The sequence below is a fragment of the Leopardus geoffroyi genome, chromosome C2, assembly GCF_018350155.1.
Source record: "Leopardus geoffroyi isolate Oge1 chromosome C2, O.geoffroyi_Oge1_pat1.0, whole genome shotgun sequence".
Lineage (NCBI taxonomy): Eukaryota > Metazoa > Chordata > Mammalia > Carnivora > Felidae > Leopardus > Leopardus geoffroyi.
In genome coordinates, this window is record NC_059333.1 from 49,544,771 (window position 1) to 49,564,794 (window position 20,024).

The following is a 20,024-nucleotide window of genomic DNA, read 5'->3' on the forward strand; positions in this document are numbered from 1 at the left end:
TAGATGAGGAAATTGAGGCTCAGAGGGATTGAGCAATTGGTTCAAGATGCCCAGGTAGTAAGTGGGAGAGCTTGGATTTGAATCTGAGGGGGTTGTCTCTATAGCTTGCACCCTTACCACCAGGCCATTGGGATATTAGCAGAGTACAATGGGGAGAGGTCAACCTCTTTCCAGGGCTCTGATTTCCCCAGAGTCCTTCCCTTTCTCTAGCTGGCACCTGGCTACCTACCCGCTGCTTCCTGTTCAGATTTAACTGATAAAGTTGCCATTGATAACCACATAAGCCTTCCTATTTTAAGAAGACCCTAAAAAAATCTTTTGTACCTGCAAGAGTAAATCTGTCTGGTAGAATCTGTCTGATGAGATTGGCTGGGTTAGTGGATGAGGGCAGCCATTTTCAGACACAACACTTGCGATTACAAAGTAAAGGGAATCCTGCCCTTTGTTTACCTTGCCCCTCAAAGGGATGTTTCTTTCTGTGCTAAAAAAGCTGAGGCTTGGAAGAACACTGCTAGTCAAAGCTCTGATGAAGGGCCCACTGCTACTGCTTCTGGAGAGGAGCTGCGGGCACCTAACAAACGCATTTACCTGCTCTCTACCATCCCTGTTAATGCACAGTAAGTTAAGTAACTACCTGAATTACCTTATTTCAGAGTAGCCCCAAAGATAGAAATTTGCATGTTTTGTATCTGTTGGTTTTTTAACAGTTTTGTATGATCTTTTTCTAGTTTGCATTTCCTTTAGGCCCTATAGAGTATGATTGGGGTAATTAATCTACTTAGTTAAGAAATCAAATGCTCACGGGGCACCTGAGTGGCTCAGTCTGTTGAGCGTCCGACTTCGGCTCAGGGCATGATCTCACGGTCCATGAGTTCGAGCCCCGCGTTGGGCTCTGTGCTGACAGCTCGGAGCCTGGAGCCTGTTTCGGATTCTGTGTCTCCCTCTCTCTCTGCCCCTCCCCTGTTCATGCTTTGTCTCTCTGTGTCTCAAAAATAAATAAACGTTAAAAAAAAAAAAAAGAAATAAAATGCTCTGGTGAATTAAGGAAGAATTTTGATAGACATCTTGTAAAGCAGTTCTTCTCAAACTTTAATATGCATAAGAATTATCTGGAGATCTTGTTGAACTACAGGTTCTGTGTCAGTAGGTCTAAGGTGGAGCTTATCATCTGGCATTTTTTTTTTTTTTTTTTTTTTTTTTCAACGTTTATTTATCTTTGGGACAGAGAGAGACAGAGCATGAACGGGGGAGGGGCAGAGAGAGAGGGAGACACAGAATCGGAAACAGGCTCCAGGCTCTGAGCCATCAGTCCAGAGCCCGACGCGGGGCTCGAACTCACGGACCGCGAGATCGCGACCTGGCTGAAGTCGGACGCTCAACCGACTGCGCCACCCAGGCGCCCCTATCATCTGGCATTTTTAATAAGTTCCCGTGTGGTAATAGTCCGCCCGAGGTCCACACTTTGAGTAGCAAAATTACAAGGCTCCTTAAATTCTATAATAAGAAAAATTATGGAATTTTTTCTTTAAAATTTATATATGTCATTTTACCATGTAGAAAAGTAAATTCTGTCATGGTTATGTAAAACAGAAGTGGTGATGCTACATTCTTTTTTTTAAAAAAAATTTATTTAAATCCAAGTTAGTTAAAATATGGTGTAATAATGTTTTTAGGAGTAGAATTTAGTGATTCATCACTTACATATAATACCCAGTGCTCATCCCAACAAATGCCCTCCTTAATGCCCATCACCCATTTAGCCCATCCCCGCACCCAACAACCCTCTAGCAAACCTCAGTTTGTTCACTGTATTTAAGAGTCTCTTATGGTTTGCCTCCCTCTCTGTCTTTAGCTTATTTTTCCTTCCCTTCCCCTATGCTCATCTGTTGTGTTTCTTAAATTCCACATATGAGTGAAATCATGATATTTATCTTTCTCTGACTTATTTTGCTTAGCATAATACATTCTAGTTCTATCCATGTTGTTGCAAATGGAAAGATTTTATGCTTTTGGATTGCTGAGTAATATTCCATTGTATATATATCGCATCTTCTTTATCCGTTCATCAGTTGATGGGCATTTGGGTGCTATTGTTGATAGTACTGCTATAAACATTAGGGTGCATGTGCCCCTTCGAATAGGAAATGCTACATTCTAATACATGATACCAAATATCTGAATTAAACTTTTGTGAAATTTTGTTAATCATCTAAGTGTTATATCTATACAATGGCAACTTCCAGATGTTTGAAGACACTAAAAATGAATTTCTCACTTTTTGTTCAGAAGTTTAGTAGTGTGCAGACACTTTTAATATTGCTGTAAGACTTTTGGACACATTTTAGCATTGGTTAGTATGTGTGCATCCCCAGTCCTGTGATTATGTTAGTCAAATTTGCTGTTTGTCATGGCGCCCATGTTTTTCAAGTGGCTAACACTATAAATCATGCCTTCTCAAAGAGGGTGATAGTGTTCCCAAGAGGGCAAAATTTATTCTTGGCAGAGGGAAATATCTTAGATATGATGGTGGTTTGTGGCCTTCTAAAGGACCATAATAGTACATAAACAGATATATAGTATATCTGCAGTTCTAAACTTTCATCAGAGGACAGTTAGGGATGAAATGGTTAAAAAGGCTCCATAGGGAAGGGGTGTGATAATGAAAGCAAGGTTGGATACACATCTGTAAATGCTCTGCATATACTTAGTCAATTGTGGTCAAAAAGATTTTTCTCTGGCCTGTTCTCTCTTTGTGTCTTGTTTTGTGTCTGCATCATTGCCATAGATTTTTAAAGTATCTACTTCCAGAAGGGGGTGATTTCTGGTATTTCTCCCCATATTTCTCTATTTCAGGAATATTTTCTTCTATTATATCCTTAAATGTTTTTAATATTTTAAGAAATTGTCATCAGATATACATGTCATAAAATTTACCATCTTGACTATTTTGAAGTGTATAGTACAATGGCATTAAATTAATTCACAGTGTTGTCTAACCATCACTATGATTCATCTTCAGAAATTTTTCATCTTCTTAAACTGAAAATCCACATGCACAGAACAGTACTTCCTATTCCCCTCCAAGCCTTCAGCCCTTGGCAACCACCATTCTACTTTCTATCTCTATGAAGTTGACTAAGTGCTTCATGTAGGTGGAATCATACAGTATTTGTCCTTTTGTGACTAGCTTATTTCACTTGGGATGTCTTCAAAGTCCATCCATATTGTAGCATGTGTCAAAAATTCCTTCTTTTATAAGGCTGAATAATATTCCATTATATGGATATACCCCATTTCGTTTATCCATCCATTCCTCAATGGTCAGTTGGCTTGCTTCTACCTTTTGGTCGTTGTGAATAATGCTGCTATGAATATGGGTGTACGAGAATCTGTGTGAGTTCCTGCTTTCAATTCTTTTGGGTGGTACCTGGATGTGGAATTGCTAGATCATATGGTAATTCTATGTTTAATATTTGAGGAACTGCTGTACCATTTTCTATAGCACCAGGATGATTGCTTTTTCACTCATTTTGTGCAGTATTTTGCAGAGTGCAGTGAAAAGGTGTTTACACCATGAATGTATGACAGAAAATGATGTGAAGATCAGAGTAAATAATCTGCTGAATGATTCACCACCATGACTATTAAAACAAATCAGCCTCTCCTACACACTCACCCTTGCCTGTCCACGTACTATAATGTATATACTTACAAACAAGTGCTTGGCTGGGAATAACTCGTATGGGAGTCGAGGCAATGCATTTAGATTCTATATGGGTCAGATCCTTTTGAAAATGTACACCCCTTGCCATGGATTCCCACATTTAAAAGAAACCTGGAGAGACTTGTGGGATGTTCAAGGATCAGAGCTACAGAGGTAACCCACAGATGCAAATGAAGGTTGACTGAACTGAGAACACCTTGAGTATGGGAATTGTGTGCCTTCAGATTTTCACCCTCCTCTTCTTCTCCTCTACTTTCCCCTCTCACCTTTGCAATATAAGCACATGGTCACTCCATGAGTTTTGGTTCAACACAGAACGGGGAAAAAAACCCCAGAATGACCCAGAATGATAAAAAAGGTGAATTTTAAATTATTTTCTGATCTGTGAAATACTATTTTGAACACTGTAAGAAGTTTCTATTTCATACCTTTGTCAAGGGTAAAGGAGGTGGGTCTAATTAGGGAAGACAAGGTTTGGAAGAAATAAAAAATGATCACTGGGCAAGACTACTGAATTTACCCTCGGCATCTTTAGTATCATGATAGATGATGGAACTGTCAGAAGGTGGCAGATGACGATGTATCATGGACCTTGCCAACCCTCCTGCTTTGTGCTGATGTTTCATATCTTTTAAACAGGCAATAAAAACAGTCTTGTTCATCTGTGGCATTGAACACCATCCAGCATTAAGATAAGAAAGGGGTTCTTAGACACAACACTAATGTCAAAATCTAGGGATGGTGCCAGACTCCAGCCAAAGTGTTTGTAGCAAACAGGTGGGGAAATGTAGGGTGATAATAATGTTGAAGGACTTCCTCTTTCCATCTCATACCTCATTTATGTTTGTCCATTATCCAAATTTCATGGTAGTTAATTTTGGGAGGCCTCTTTTAAAATGCAGATAGCCTTTGGGAAAGATTACTGTTTATGTCGTGGTGTGAATTAATTTTGAAATGCCTTCTTGACGTTTTACTAGAAGGGAAGGGCATGGAGACTGCCCTGCTTAGACTGCAGATATGGGGTGAGATGCAGTAGTAGGAGCAGCACAAGGAGTGGAATGTGAAGGCTAAAATCAAAGTTGATGCCTCCTGTACTCTCTTTCACCTGGCTTCCATATTTCTGTTCATGGTACTACCACTCTATCAATCTTAAGGTGTTGGAGTTACTTCTGGCTCTCTCCTATCATTGATGTGTCCAGTCTGTTGCCAATTCTATGGATTATATGTCAGAAATATTTCTCTAAACAATTCCTCACTTTCTATTCCCATAGGCACCCCTCTTGTTCTATCCTTTAGGACCTGTCACCTTGACTACTGCAGGCTGTCTGTCCTGATCACCTACGTTTCAACTGTTGCTTTGTCCTTCCTAAAGCATGGCTTTGGTCATGCTTTTCCCAGTTCAAAAATCCTGAATGGCTCCCCATGGCTTATTACATGAACTCCAATCTTTTCAGTGGCATCAAGACTCTGTAGTCAAGTCCACACTTGACTCCATGATTCTCTTCCATATTCTCTTCAAGTTTGGCTGGTGGTCCAAAGAGGCCAGATGCTTAACAATCAAGTATTAAATGGAGCTTTGAAAAATGGATAATAATTATAATTATCATCATTGAATGTATACTGCGTTCCCGGAGTTGTGCTAGGCTTATCACGTACACTACCTCGTGTAACCTACATACTGACCACGTGAAGTTAGTATTTCCATTTTATGGATCAGAAAACAGTTTTAGAGAAGTTCATTGAAGCTACATGATTGTTAAGTGAATGGAGCTGGGATTTGGACCCAGTTTGTTTGGCTTCAAAACTATGCTTTTAAGCAATGGATGAAGAAAATCAGTCAATAATTCTAGCTTGGATAAAAGTTAGGGACAAGAATTGGTGTGCTGTTTTCCAGGATTATGCCTAAGGACTGCATGTTGAGTAGCAAATGGAAGTATGATGGGATAGTGCATTAGTTTGCTAGGGCTGCCATAATACAATCCCACAAACACATATAAATTGGGATATTAGTATCAAAACCAAATTGCTAAAATCACACAAGATAATATACAATGTGTGTAAAGTATGTGACACATCCTAGACATTTTAGTTCCTTTCTCACTCCCATAGTTATTATGACCATTGAGTAAACCTCTACCTATTTGCATGTATATGGTTGGGAGGACCGGGGTGGGATAGATTACATATTGGATCAAAACCTGTCTAGTTATAACTTGTGTCTCTATAGCCTCTTCCCCCAGAGTACTTTCACATTTGTGCAGACTTGTTAGGAAAGAGCCCAATGTATTTAACTAAAATCATAATTGCAGAATTTGTAAGTCAGAAAACTATTACTATAGTAAACAGTTCCCAAAGTTGCACTAAATTGGCCACAAGGTTTAGTAAACAAGTTCTCCTGTTAGCATCTTTTCATTTTTTCTCTATTTCTAACAAGCATGCTCAAATTTCCTCTCTTAGCTTCATTCTGGATTTTACAGACTTGTCCTGTTGCCCCGCAGAGTGCCTTCTTCCCATCAGCCTATATTTTCCTTTATGGTTTAAAGGTTCCATAAAATTCTAGCAAACAGGGTCTGGGGGACCAACAAAACAAAACAAAACAAAACAAAAACCCCCCACCCAATCCTTTAATAAAGAGTAGAGGATAGATAGAAACCAGTCATTTGTTAGTGTCATGTGTTGTGTTCACTTTAACTCTCAGAATGCCTGACCAGTGATTCTCAACCCTTTACTCCTCCAGCAGCTGGGAGATGTGGTACACTCCCACTAGGAAGGTGCAGTCTGGGATCGTGTAGCCCTGGAAAACACTTCCTCAGTGATTCTGATAGTCTTTAAGGAGGAATTCCCCCTCTGTTGGGGAATTATTGCTTTATATTGCTTTACCCCGTAATTCTAGTGCCATTTATACCACTCAGCCTACCTGAAAAAGAGAGGCTAGATTTAACAAACATCTTCACCTGTGTGAAATACAAATGATTCAGATTACTCTCTCGTTGTGATTCCTTAGAAAAACAAAGGAGGGTGGACTTGGTTTAAGTGCCTTTACCACTTATAGCTGTATAGATTCCTGTATCATTGTACCTATGTGGGTGCCAACAGTCCATACAAACATATGTTTGTCACTTTTCTTTATAATTTTCTCCAGGAGGAATGCTGGTTGTGGTATTCTGTTAGCACCCACATAGGTACAATGATAAAAGGATCTTTAAGTACAGATATGGTGAGTAAAAGGAAAAGAGACCTGGCAGAAACCAAGGACACCACAAATCACCTGCCAAGAAAAACTTAAAAAAAAAAAAAGTAGATGCAAACAGATTATCTGATAAGAGTAACCAGATTGCGCAAATGCCTGGATTTTTAAAGAAAGTTGCAGTTTCTCATACATAAATACTGTTACAGAGAAAGGATTAGTGCTCTTGATTTGGGGAAAACACAAACAGAAGCAAAACTAAGTTTTTAGGTTATATATTTCAAGATTCTCAAATATATGTGTCTATGTGTTCATTTATCCAAATTTATTTGTTAAAGAACAACATGTTATTTTAAGATAAAAAGGCAATATTCAGCAATGTATTATCAACTTAAATTCTATTGATCATAAAAATTAACCTATTTATGACTTAATTCAGTAAATATTTATTGGGCACCTAAAATGTTCTGGACTTTGTTCCAGAGTACTGGACAAAAAGACAGTCTGTGCTCTCCGGGAGCTTATGTTCTTCTGGAAAAGACAGACAACAGTCAAATAGCTAGCTATATAAATATAATGGCAGGTGGTAATAATGTGCTATGAAGACCAACAAAGCAAGGCAGAGGGAGAGAGCCAGGGGTGCTACTTTAGCTAGAGAGGTCCTGGAAAACTGTCTCCCAAGCCAATGTCGCAGCAAAGCACTTTGAAAACTGAGTTTTTGGCCTCTATGTTTTTTGAACTCTGAGCAAGCTCTCCCACTCCCACAGATTCACCTCTGACTATATAAAGACTCCAGGTTCCTATCTCCAGCTCTGACCTTTTCTCTGAGTTCTAATTCCATGTTGCCAAGTGTATAATCAACAGATCTAAAACCAAGGTTGCCATATTCACCCTTTGCCCCTCTACCCCCACTAAAAGATTGTCTTCATTTTTCTAGAAATTTCTAGAGAAGTTAAAAATTTGACTCTTTCAGCAACTTCATTGCACTGTAGAAGAGTCCAGATAGTTTCTTGTCAAAAATTCTTCCCATCTACCCCCTCTCTCCCCAGGTCCTCATTCTCACTACCATCACATTTAAGAGCAGCTGGAAGTTTGCTTAGGAAAGCCATGATATTCATGTTTTTCCCTGCTTGGCCAAAACTGGATGCTATGGCCTCCTATATCATAACTGAAGTCTTATGACTGCTTTTTACAACCTCTAAAATTCAGCTACATCAAACCTATCTGTTATGGACTGAATTGTGTCCCCCGCCTCCGCCCCAAATTTATATGTTAAAGCCCTAACCCCCAGTATCTCAGAATGTGACTCTATTTGGATACAGGGCTTTTAAAGGAGTAATTCAGTTAAAATGAGGCCATTAGGTTGTGCCCTAATCCAATCTGACTGGTGTCTCTAGTAGAAGAGGAAGAGGTGCCAGGAATGAGTGTCCAGTCCAGAAAAGGCTATACATGCAACTGGTGAAAAAGGCTTCAGGAAAAAACAACCGTGCTGGCACTTTAATCTTGGACATCCAGCTTCCAGACAGTGAGAAAATAAATCTTTGTTGTTTAAGCCACCCAGTCAATAAACTGAGGCTCAGAGATTAAGGGGCAAGGCCGCACAACTGGTAAGAGCCAGAGCTGAGTCTGCAGGTCTCACACCATGACACTGTAGTGCCTGTAAGCACTGTTGCTTAAAGCAGGAGTAGGCAAACTTTCCGTAATGTGCCCAATAGTAAATGTGTTAGGTTCTGCGGACTAAGAGGCAAGGTGGAGGATATTATATAGGCACTTATATAACCATTTAAAATGTAACTATTTAGGGGTGACTGGGTGGCTCTGTCAGTTAAGTGTCTGATCCTTGATTTCGGTTCAGGCCGTGATGTCACAACTTGTGGCATCAAGCCCCACCCACGTCAGGCTCTGTGCTCACAGTGTGGAACCTGCTTGGTTCTCCCTCTCTCTTTGCCTCTCTCCTGCTCGTGTGTGGGTGCTCTCTCTCTCTCAAAAACAAATAAAACTTAAAAAAAAGCAGATATTTAAATCTTTTTTTTTTTTTTTTTAAGTTTTATTTATTTTTGAGACAGAGAGACAGAGTGCGAGCAGGGGAGGAGCAGAGAATCTGAAGCAGGCTCCAGGCTCTGAGCCGTCAGAACAGAGCCGGATGCAGGGCTCAGTCACAAACTGCAAGATCATGATCTGAGCCAAAATTGGACACTTAACTGACTGAGCCACCCAGGTGCCCCATAAAAGCAGATATTTAAGACAAAAATCTAAGACTGCCATGAGCATGCCACATCTATGACCAAATCTAAGAATTCCTCTACCCTATTTAGGGAGCCATTGAAGGATCCCTAAGTAGGATCATTAGGATCAGGTTCAATTTCTTAGAATGGATCTAAGGAAGGATAAAGGAAGGATCTTTAGCATCACGTTCAGTCTCTTAGAATGGCAAGTGTCCCAGCCCTGCCTTCCTCACAAGCCTCATCTTCCTCATTAGCTGCAGTAATACCAAACTGAATGGTTTGTCACAGCTCTGACACTGCACTTCTCTGCTCCCTGTCCTTACCTCGCCAATTCATGCTCATCTTCCCCAATTTTCAGATTAATATCTACCACTCCTGGGGCCTTCCCTGACCTTCCTCCTCCCCACCCTCACTCTCACCCACAGTCTGGATTAAGGGCCCCTTTTCTGTGTCCCCACACAGACTTCCATCAGAATTTCCATAAATTACCCATTTATGAGTCTGTCTCCTCTACATAAGCTCCCAGGACATGTGTTCCTTGTAATAGCCAACCACTTGTTACTTAATAAATATTTAATTGAATGGCACATTTTTAAGTAGTTACATTTTATTTATTTATTTTTTGAAAGAGAGAATGAGAGAGAGAGAGAGAGAGAGAGAGAGAGAGACCGAGCATGAGTGGGAGAGAGAGGCAAAGGGAGAGAGAATCTTAAGCAAGCTCCTGGACATGACAGCGTTACTTTGTTCATTAAAAAAAAAAAAGAAAAAAAAAATCTGACATATATCCAAGTCAGAATAACCACAGTTTGTCAGTCAAGTAAAATTATCGTTCCAATAAAAACAGTGACTAGTTGAACTCACAACTGAAATGGGATTGAAGTAGAACAAACGCCAATGTATCATTGTTCAATTCATTCAATCGAATGGGCCAAGTGCTTTTCCAGAAAATCATTATAGAATATTAAAACTATGTATATTTCAAGGGTCAGTATTTAATAAAATTATTAATTGTTTCTGTTTCATCTAGGATTTTCTTAAGTGAAAAAAAATTTTTTTTAATCTGCGAGTGGGTGGTGGTGATGAATACAATGACCACTCTTTCATTCTGTTGCTGCTGCCTTGATTTGTTGTAAGGCATCAGCAGTTTACCCACGACTGCTTTTGTACCATCAGTGCGAATGTCAATACAATTGTTCCAGGATAAATGATGTGATTCAAAAAGATTATTGTACACTTTGAATGTTTCAGCCCCTCTTATGCTTATTTTCAAGCATTCCTATAAAAGATCTTTGGTGATCAGCCAGTGCTAATACCTGATGAATGCAACCAAAATAGCAAGTCCAGACAGTCAATAGATCTATCCATTGCTAAGGCACAAATGCAGTATGGCAGGCAAGATCAGCTTTCATGTTTGCAGCTGAATCTTAATTTGATGAGTTGCTATATCACTGGGAAGTACAGGGCCATGGTTTCTTTTGCTGTTTTTTTCATCTAGAAGACATTTAGCAAAACAAATTCTCCCAGGCTTTATTAATTTCTCACCTATGATGTTCACTTCTTCAGCGAAGGCAGTATAAATTATTGTACTAAGATACTTCACTGACTTTTTCATCTCCAGTTTGAAAAGTTGCACCAAATGATTTTTGGCATTTGACAAGTTCATTACATCTACATTAAAAAATTGAATACCTTTTTTAAAATTTTGAATGATTGACCTCAATATGGTGTTATAACTTAACCAGCACCATAATACTATTAAGAAATGATCTATCGTATAAGATACAATAAGGTGAATAATTAACATTTATAAAGCCAAGGAAAACATCATATTTTTATTTCTTTTAATCATTTAAAAAATGTTTTATTACTTATTTTTGAAAGAGAGAGAGAGAGAGAGAGCAAGCTGGGGAGGGGCAGAGAGAGGAACACCCAGAATCTGAAGCAGGCTCCAGGCTCTGAGCTGTCAGCTCAGACCCTGAACTCATGAATCGTGAGATCATGACCTGAGCCAAAGTTGGATGCTTAACTGACTCAACCATCCAGGTCTCCCATATTTTTATTTCTTATTTATAGTTTCTTCCAGTTGCTTTAGAGATTTCTGTTTCCATGAGTCAGGGGTCTCTCTGTCATTTTCATCTTTTTTTTTTTTTTTTTTTTTTTTTTTGTAACTTTAGATGTTAGAGTATCTGAACCTTGAGGAAATGTGTCTTGTGATATCCCTTTTTATTTTATTTTTTCATTTATTTTTTTAAAAAAATTAATTATTGTTATTTATTTTTTTAATGTTTATTTTTGAGAGAGAGAGAGAGTAGGGGAGGGGCAGAGAGAGAGAGTGGGAGATCAGGGTCTAGAGTTAAACAGAAGAAGATTTTAGTCTCTTCACCAATGATGAGCAGTGTGACCTTGGGCAAATTCTCAAGGCTTCATTTTTTGAATATAGTTTCTGTGGTCAGGAATCTGGGAGTGCCTTTGGGGGAGTTCTAGTTTAGGGCTGCTCCTAAGACCACAGTCAAGATGTTGGTCAGCGCAGTCATCTGAAGGCCTGATATGTTGTGGAGGCTCCCTCATATAGCTGGCCAGTTGGTGCTGGCTGTTGGCCTCAGTGGACTTTTCCAGAGAGTCCTCATAACATGGTAGCTCTCTCTCAGAGAGTTAACGTTCTATCACATTCGGTTAGAACAATGGTAGTGTCATATCATTCAACCAAGTTGATAGACCAAATTGAGTTTATATTTCAACATGTAAATGAAGCAAAGTATATTCAAATTTTCTTTTTGTAGTAACATTAACAAACTACCATTCTTGACTCTGTGTGGGAGGGCATTGGGCACTGGGGCTTGTGGTCTTCTCAGACAGTATGCTTGCTTTGACATTTTATAGAAAACTTTGAATGTTTATTCTGAAACATTAGTCTTTCACTGATCATATTTATTTATGAGTTCTCCAGAGGCTATGATTTTGAGCTTAGATTTTTATATACCAAGTGAAACCAGAAATAATTTTAGGGGAGAATTAGTTTTGTAAAAAAAAAAAAAAAAATTGTGCATGAATTTGTTTGAATGGACATTTAAGGCCTTTATTATACATAAAATGTTAGTAGGGTGAAAAAAAAATCCAAATAGATTTTATTGAGAAAGCCTAACATCTTATTTGGAGCATCCTTTAAGTGATTTTGGTTTCTGGAGGACTGCGTTTACTGGAGTCTTTTATTCCCTGCAGATACAAAAGAATTGTTTCCTTTTTATTTTTATTTTTATTTTTAGAAGTTACCAAAACCAAAGACTGGGAGAAGGGAAAGGCAGCAAGTTTTGGGGACAATACAACACTTGTGAGAAACAAGTTGACTATTTACTTTGAAACTCCCATCAGGGTGTTCTAACGCCTATTAATACTGAGTAACAATTCAAGCTCATTGCATCCCTCTTCCCTCCTGGAATTATAACTTTGCTTCTGCTGATTTGCTTGTGATCTGAAGCTGGCATCCCTGTTCACCTGGTCATCTGGCCCCAAACCACATCCTGACTGGGGACCCCTTCACTGCTGCCCATATCTAGCTGGTCCGGACCTGTGCATTCTGTCTGAACAGTGCTGCCCAGCCCTTTCTTTCTATTTACTTTCCTCTTCCTCATTGCCTCTGAACCAGGGTCAGCTCAGTTCAGTCCTGGATGCAGTAGTTCCTAAGGGCCTCTGGGCCCCTCAGTCTTACCGCATCTAGGCTGCTTCTAGGTTAATTTTGCCTGCCCAGATTCTTCCATGTTCACTCAGTGTTTATTAAAGACTCAGCGTCTCAGCCGGCCACTGGAGGTGCTCCACCCAAAGGCACCAAGTTACCTGTTACATTTATGTTATCACCTTTGCTTTGACTACCTTAAAAAGGGACTGTAGGCTTTTATCTGACTGTTCCTCATTTTTTTTTGGTCATGCTGTTCCATCTTCCTATAAATCATTTTGGTTGAAATCCCACCCATCCTTCAGGGCCTGTCTCAAATGCCCTCTCCTTTGCAAAGATTTGCCTCATGACCTTTTTTTTCTCCACCATGTTTTGTCTTTCTTTTTAGGACACTCATTGAACTTTGTATCCATCATGATGTTTAATCATAATTGGTTTCTTTTAATATAGCACGTGTGTGCCTACCTTATCATTTCTACAAGATTACAATGTACTTGAAAGAAGGGACATAATCATTCATCTTTTTTTTCCTGCAAACTCCTAGGACTTCAATAAAAATTGTGTAAATCCTTTTTTTTTTTTTTTTAAGTACTTAGGGCGCCTGGGTGGCTCAGTCAGTTGAGTGTCCGACTTTGGCTGGGGTCATGATCTCGCAGTCCGTGAGTTCGAGGCCCGCAACGGGCTCTATGCTGACAGCTCAGAGCCTGGAGCCTGCTTCGGATTCTGTGTCTCCCTAGCTCTCCACTCTGCCCTCCTCCCCTCCCCCCCCCCAAGTCTGTCTGTCTCTCTCTCTCAAAAATAAATGAACACTAAAAATAAATAAATAGTACTTAAGCTAAGAAACAGCAAAATTCCTGTTTATCAGATAAAATGTAAAATTATGCAGAAAGAAAAAAATTATATATACATGAATACAAACATATACATGTATGTACATTCGTCATTTTGCGAAGTTCTGAACCAGACAGGGGTATAAGGCACTGTTTTTTATTACTGGGCTGTGCCAAAAAAAAAAAAAAAAAAAAAAAAAAAAGGTAGTCCAGATTATAATTTGAGGACAGAAAAATGTCTTCAACATCTATCTCAGTGGGTGCCAAAGGTAAACACTTTGGCAAACGTTAAGTTCCGAGGACTAAAGCTGCTCTGAGGCACTGGAGGAGCCAGGCCTTTAGGAATCTTCCAGAGACGCCTTAAATGGAGCTGGCGGGAAACTCGCCGCGCCAGGGCGGGCGGAGGAGTGCGGAACGTGCAGCTTCCAGGATTTCCTCCTCCCCGGGAACCGGGCCGACCTGTTCCCGCCGCTGCCTTCCCGCCTCCACCGCTCCCCCTGCAGGCCCAGGGCCCCCACGCCGCGCGCCTTCTTCCCCGGCGCCCGGCCCGGCCCGGCTTCTCTCGGCCGGCGGCTGGGGCCGGGGTCCCGGTCCGGGAGGCGGGAGGTGGGAGACCGCGCTTGCTCGGGGTTTCCAGGTGAAGGGGGAGAAAACAGCCGGTCAGTCGAGGCGGAGCCGGGCGGGCGGGGCGAGGGCGGAGGGCACATTGCTTCATCCTGTACATTTTACTGGAAACGGGGCGCATCCGGAGGAGGGGCTGGGAGGCGGCCCCGACGCCGCCAATGGCCCGGCCGGGCTCGGGGGAGGCAGGCGAGGCTGCGATCCTCCCCCTCCAGCTCCTGGAGGCCGGTTAAATAGCCGGGCAGTCCCGGGCCGCGCCCGTGCCCGCGCCATCCCCTTGCCGGCAGGTCCCCGAGCCCGTCAGAGCCACAGCCGGGAGGCAGTCGTGCGCAGCGAGCGGGTGGCGCAGGAGTCTGGGGTCCCCGAGCGCCCAGCCCGGGAGCATGATCGTGGACAAGCTGCTGGACGACAGCCGCGGCGGAGAGGGGTTGCTGGACGCGGCCGGCGACGGTGGCCTCATGACCAGCCCGCTGAACCTGGCCTATTTCTACGGCGCATCGCCCCCGGCCGCGGCCCCGGGCGCCTGCGACGCCATCTGCTCGTCGTCGGGGCCCTCGGCGCCCGGCTCGCCCGGCTCGGACTCCTCCGACTTTTCCTCCGCCTCGTCCGTGTCCTCCTGCGGGGCCGTGGAGTCCCGGCCGAGAGGTGGCGCGCGCGCCGAGCGGCTGCAAGGTACCTACCCGCCCCGGCGGGCGCGGCCTCAGCGCCCCCAGCACCCCGGTCTCCGGGCGGCCCACACGCTGGGAGGGGAGGGTCCGAACTGCCGAGGTGCGAAGTACCTGGACCGGGAGTTAGGTGGCCTCTGCGCCTCCCTTAGCGGCAGTATATAACCACAAGGTCATCATAGGTTAGGCGATTACTGGAAGACTTGCTCTGTGCCAGGGCAGTTGGTAGAACTGGATGCCCTTTGACCGTCGGTAAAATCCGGGCGCCGCATCCCGCTGGCCTGGTAGCTCACAGAGCCTCTGAGAGCAGAGCTCTGACTTCTGAGGGTGGTGATAAATCACTTTAGATTTTCTCTCACTCTTCTTTTTTCTTTTCTCCTTCTCCTTCTCCTTCTTCAAGCTTTACTAAACTGTAAATTCACATACGGGTGGCGAGTTTTTGGATCTGATGTAGGTATAACTTGGGGTTCCCGATGAGGTTTGTTTGAGTGCTGTGTTTATGGTCGACTTATTTTTTCCTAAGTATTTGTGGAAATTTTACGTAAAAAGGATTTTATATGTAAGAAAGGAAACTGATATTAACAAGATGTGAGGTGAAACTGGACTAAAAACCAGCTCACATTATGACTTTAGTGTGTGATGTTTTCGAGTTTCGGAAGTCTACCCTGAATTTCTGCGGTCTTGTTTTTCTGTGTGCTTTAGAATGGTTAAGCTAAACCTAGCCGGCATGGGGATAATGTTTCCTTCTGCTGTGAATTGGTTAGTTTCTTTTCTTAAAGAGCCGAGTTGCATAATTTGGGGGGAAACAGGATGGCACTGTGGGCAGACTAAAGAAAGTCTAGATAATCTCAAGTGTTATAAAGTCTAATCAGCATGATTTTAAAGAACATTCTTGTTCAGGTGTGTTCCCTACTGCTAGCCACTTCTGTTTTGGTTGTCTTTTATTATAAAAAGTGAGTTTTCATTTTCACTTAAAAAGTAATTTAAGCCACTTGATTTCATAAGGTGCTCTCCGTATTTTAAATGTATGTATGTTTTAGCAGATGCAAAGAGTGTGTGTGTGTGTGTGTGTGTGTGTGTGTGTGTGTGTGCATGTGCGTGTATTCAAGCCTTTTCTCTCACATTTGGCCTTCATTTCTCTGAAACTGTTTTGTTCGTTCCTTGGTTTACCACATAGACATAGGGGATTTCTGAAACTGAATTTTTCTCCCTGTGACGTTGAATTATTAACTACTGTCATTCCAGAGAAATGCTGTTAGATCCTGACAAGGTTTTCCTAAACTTAAACATAAAATCCACTCATTCTTTAATTTGCCCTACCATTGAGTGGGTTTCCTCTCATATGTTTGATATGTCTATGTCTATTCAAATTAGGCATGGTTTCTTGTCCCATCTTCTGTTTCCTACTCAACTGAGTGGCTCAATTATTCATTTCCTGACTTCTTCCATGTTTTCTTTGTGTTCAACTCATCCCAAGAGATTATGACATAGTAGTGGTCAGAAGTGGAATGCTGTACTCAGAGACTACATTTTAAAGTATATCTTAAAATTTAAATATGGAAAGCCTAAGAAACAAATCTAAGACATTGGTTTTTTTATTTTTTTTATTTTTTTATGTTTATTTTTTTAATTTTATGTTTTTAAATTTACATCCAAATTAGTTAGCATATAGTGCAACAGTGATTTCAGGAGTAGATTCCTTAATGCCCCTTACCCATTTGGCCCATCCCCCCTCTGAGACATTGTTAATTGTTAGACCTTGGCACATTGAGATCTTTGGAGGAAGTTTGTTTTGTGCTTTCTTAGGTGAGTGGAATTATTAGACTTTTTAAATTTATGTGTGGATATAAAGCCTTTGTTTTGAAAAAGCTGAAAATTCATCATTTATTCCTCGCTTCCCCACGGGTTTTCAAAAGTTAAGAATAATTACAGATTTATGAGAGGGTGGCAAAATCTGTGATTGTGTCTCTTGGGTGGATGGGGCTGAAAGACGAAGAAGCTTAATTTGGGTTTATCTGTTGGCTCCAGGGGCCCCTGAAACTACAGTTCTTTGAGCTTTATTTTCGTAGGGTGCCTGGGGGATAAAGGTATTAGGAAATGAAGAACGCTTAGGTAGGGCTGGGGACTGACATGCAAGGCCATTGACCAGAGTGAGTTGGAGAGGCTTTGCAGTCTGTTTGTTGGGGACTTCATACATTAGACGGCTATGCTTTTGAGATTGTCAAGATTTGTGTCTGTAAACAGATTTAATTGGCATACGTTTTGTTTTCTTTTGAACAGTTGAGCCCCATATGGGGGTTGGAAGGCAGCAGAGAGGACCCTTTCAAGGTGTTCGTGTGAAGAACTCAGTGAAGGAACTCCTGTTGCATATCCGAAGTCATAAACAGAAGGCTTCTGGCCAACCTGTGGATGATTTTAAGGTGGTACCTCTTTTTTGTTTTGGGTTGAGGCAGGGAGGTTATTCTGTCAGGGTAGTTATTATTCTCTTCTGACCTGGGTCCAGTAGCTCTTTTGTAGACCACACCAGAGTCATAGGATAGAGGGTGCATTGGTCACTGTCTGCTGTATTCCTGTCACTTAGGCCGGTACTGGGCACACAAGAGAAATTTAATGAATGAATAAATGAAGGCAACTTGGGGGCAAAGAATCAACTGAAATGGAAAAGTTTGACTAGAAGGGGAAAACTCTAATGGGCTTATTAATTTTGTCTTGACCTCAGTTGAACTAAGGTGAAAGGGAAAATGGGGAAAGAAAATTAAGATAGAAAATAAATATTGCTAGGATAACTGTCAGATTTATGGTGAGCTGTAAAGAGTGGTAAAGTTAAGTCTGCTTATTGATGTTTATCAAGCAGGAAACCATTTGATATGCACTAAATTAGAAATTCTTTTTCTTTATAGACCCAAAGTGTGAACAGAGAGCAATTCACAGGTAAGAGTTCCTTCTATTCGTAATATGGGGGCTTTAGAGTAAAATAATGTAGTGTGATTATGGGTAAAATTTAGAAAATAAAGTGATCACAGATTCCATATTCCTTTCTTGGGTATAGAATTGAAGAACACAGTATCATATAGTGGAAAAAGGAAAGGACCTGATTCATTGTCTGATGGACCAGTTTGCAAAAGGCCAGCTTTATTACATACCCAGTTTTTGGTAAATATTTCACTATTTTCCTCTGAATACCCTTTGAAAATTTTTCCTGGCATAATTTTGAAAGAGAGTCTGCAACTTAACTTTTTCTTCTTTTCCAGACACCACCTCAAACACCAACACCCGCAGAGAGCATGGAAGATGCTCATCACAGTGAATCCAAACAGGACAGCAGTGCTGATCTGCTTCAGAACATAATCAACATTAAGAATGAATGCAGCCCGGTTTCCCTGAATACTGTCCAAGTTAGTTGGATGAGCCCTGTGGTGGTCCCTCAGGGCTCTCCCCAAGAACAGTGTCAGGACTTCCACAGAGGGCAGGTCTTCTCGCCACCTCAGAAACACCAACCATTCCAAGTCAGCAGCTCCCCACACATGGTGGATCAGACGTCCCTGTACCAGTATTCTCCACAGAGCCAGAACTTGCAGCCACAGCACTACACCCACAACCCAACTCTGGAATACAGTCCTTATTCCAGAACGTCCCAGTCCCCCAATTATGAACCAAACCTCTTTGATGGTCAAGAACCACAGTTCTGCCCAGATCAAAGTTTTGCATCCCTTCTGAGTAGTCAGGAATCTGAGAATATTGCTGTTCCCATTCAGAATACCCCCAGTGTTCAGCAACAGAATGACGCACACCTGCAGAACTTCAACATGATGCCACATGGCGCCTGTGAGGCCATGATGGGGCATGACGCAGGCTCTACCCCTTTAGGCACTTCACTGCCATTCCCAAACATCATCGGAAATCCAATGAACACCACACAGTTAGGGAAGTCATTTTTCCAGTGGCAAGTAGAACAGGAAGAAAGCAAATTGGCAAATATCTCTCAAGATCAGTTTCTTTCAAAGGATGCAGATGGTGACACGTGAGTCTCCTTTTCTCTCATGTACCTAATTTGGTAAACCATACTTGTTAGAAGTAGTGGGCACAGAATTTCTCTAGGGCACACCAAGCCAGACCCTAGTAAGTGGCTAATTGGGATGACTAGAGTAGGTAGAAATTGCTGTTCAGTGACAGCTAATATTTTAAGCATTTTCCTTTCTTTTACTTTCTGGCTGAATAGATTACTTGTTTATGTGTCTTCTTTGAATAATAAGTTTTGAAAGCCCAGGATAGATTGTGTCTATGGAGCAAAAACAGGTTATGATTAGTTGCTCATGATCAATTGTGAGTTGACTTGTAGAATGAATCGTAATCTGTCATGACATCTTTGTGGCCGTGGGCAATTTATTTAACCTCTCTGTGCCTGAGTCTTGACATGTAAAATGTAAAGACCTCCCTCATAGGGTTTGTAGGAATATTAAAGATAATCGATTTAAAGTGATCAGCATGGTGCTTGGCATTCTAACTATTTCTGGTAGCTTAACACATCCTTTTGTACCTCAGATGTATTATCAACCTAGCAGAAAAGACAAATTATGCTCTACGGTGTGTCATTTGAGTGCACCAACATGTCAAGAAGGGGGCTAAAGGAGGAATTTTTATTTTTATTTTTATTTTTTTAAGGACGAACTTAGTGAAGTCAGAAGTAATTCTCTTTTCCTCTCGTGTTTCCCAGGTTCCTCCATATTGCCGTCGCCCAAGGGAGAAGGGCACTTTCCTATGTCCTCGCAAGAAAGATGAATGCGCTTCATATGTTGGATATTAAAGAGCACAATGGACAGGTGAGGATCTTGACAGAGTGAGATGGCAGAGATGTGGTCACAGTGAAGAGAACAATAGCCAGTCTCATATTTATGTGTCCATCATTTTAGAGCTGCAGACCAAGAGAGTTCAGTTAATATTAACTTTGAGATGTTGACTCTGCCACCGTCAACCTTCAAGTTATTAACGTTAACTTTGTAGTTATTTGACCAAAGATTAACTGGGTGTAATAAAGGCACGCCCTAAGCTTATTCTAGTTTCCTTGTGTTACAGTATTTTATTGTTTCTTAATAAGATTTATT

The 20,024-nt window shown here is 41.4% G+C and overlaps 1 protein-coding gene across 2 annotated transcripts in view; it reads left to right on the forward strand.

The window, feature by feature from the left end:
- Nucleotides 1-20,024, forward strand: part of NFKBIZ (NFKB inhibitor zeta) — a 30,457-nt gene that overhangs the window by 4,163 nt on the left and 6,270 nt on the right. Inside the window, exons 1-6 of one of the 2 annotated variants that reach the window (XM_045501882.1) lie at nt 14,495-14,929; nt 17,203-17,342; nt 17,823-17,853; nt 17,972-18,075; nt 18,174-18,943; nt 19,637-19,742. In XM_045501882.1, the coding sequence (XP_045357838.1) occupies nt 14,641-14,929; nt 17,203-17,342; nt 17,823-17,853; nt 17,972-18,075; nt 18,174-18,943; nt 19,637-19,742 (1,440 nt within the window). In that variant the 5' untranslated portion in view covers nt 14,495-14,640. Of the gene's footprint in view, nt 1-14,494; nt 14,930-17,202; nt 17,343-17,822; nt 17,854-17,971; nt 18,076-18,173; nt 18,944-19,636; nt 19,743-20,024 lie in introns of those variants that run through there. The other variant, XM_045501883.1, reaches the window with a different exon arrangement.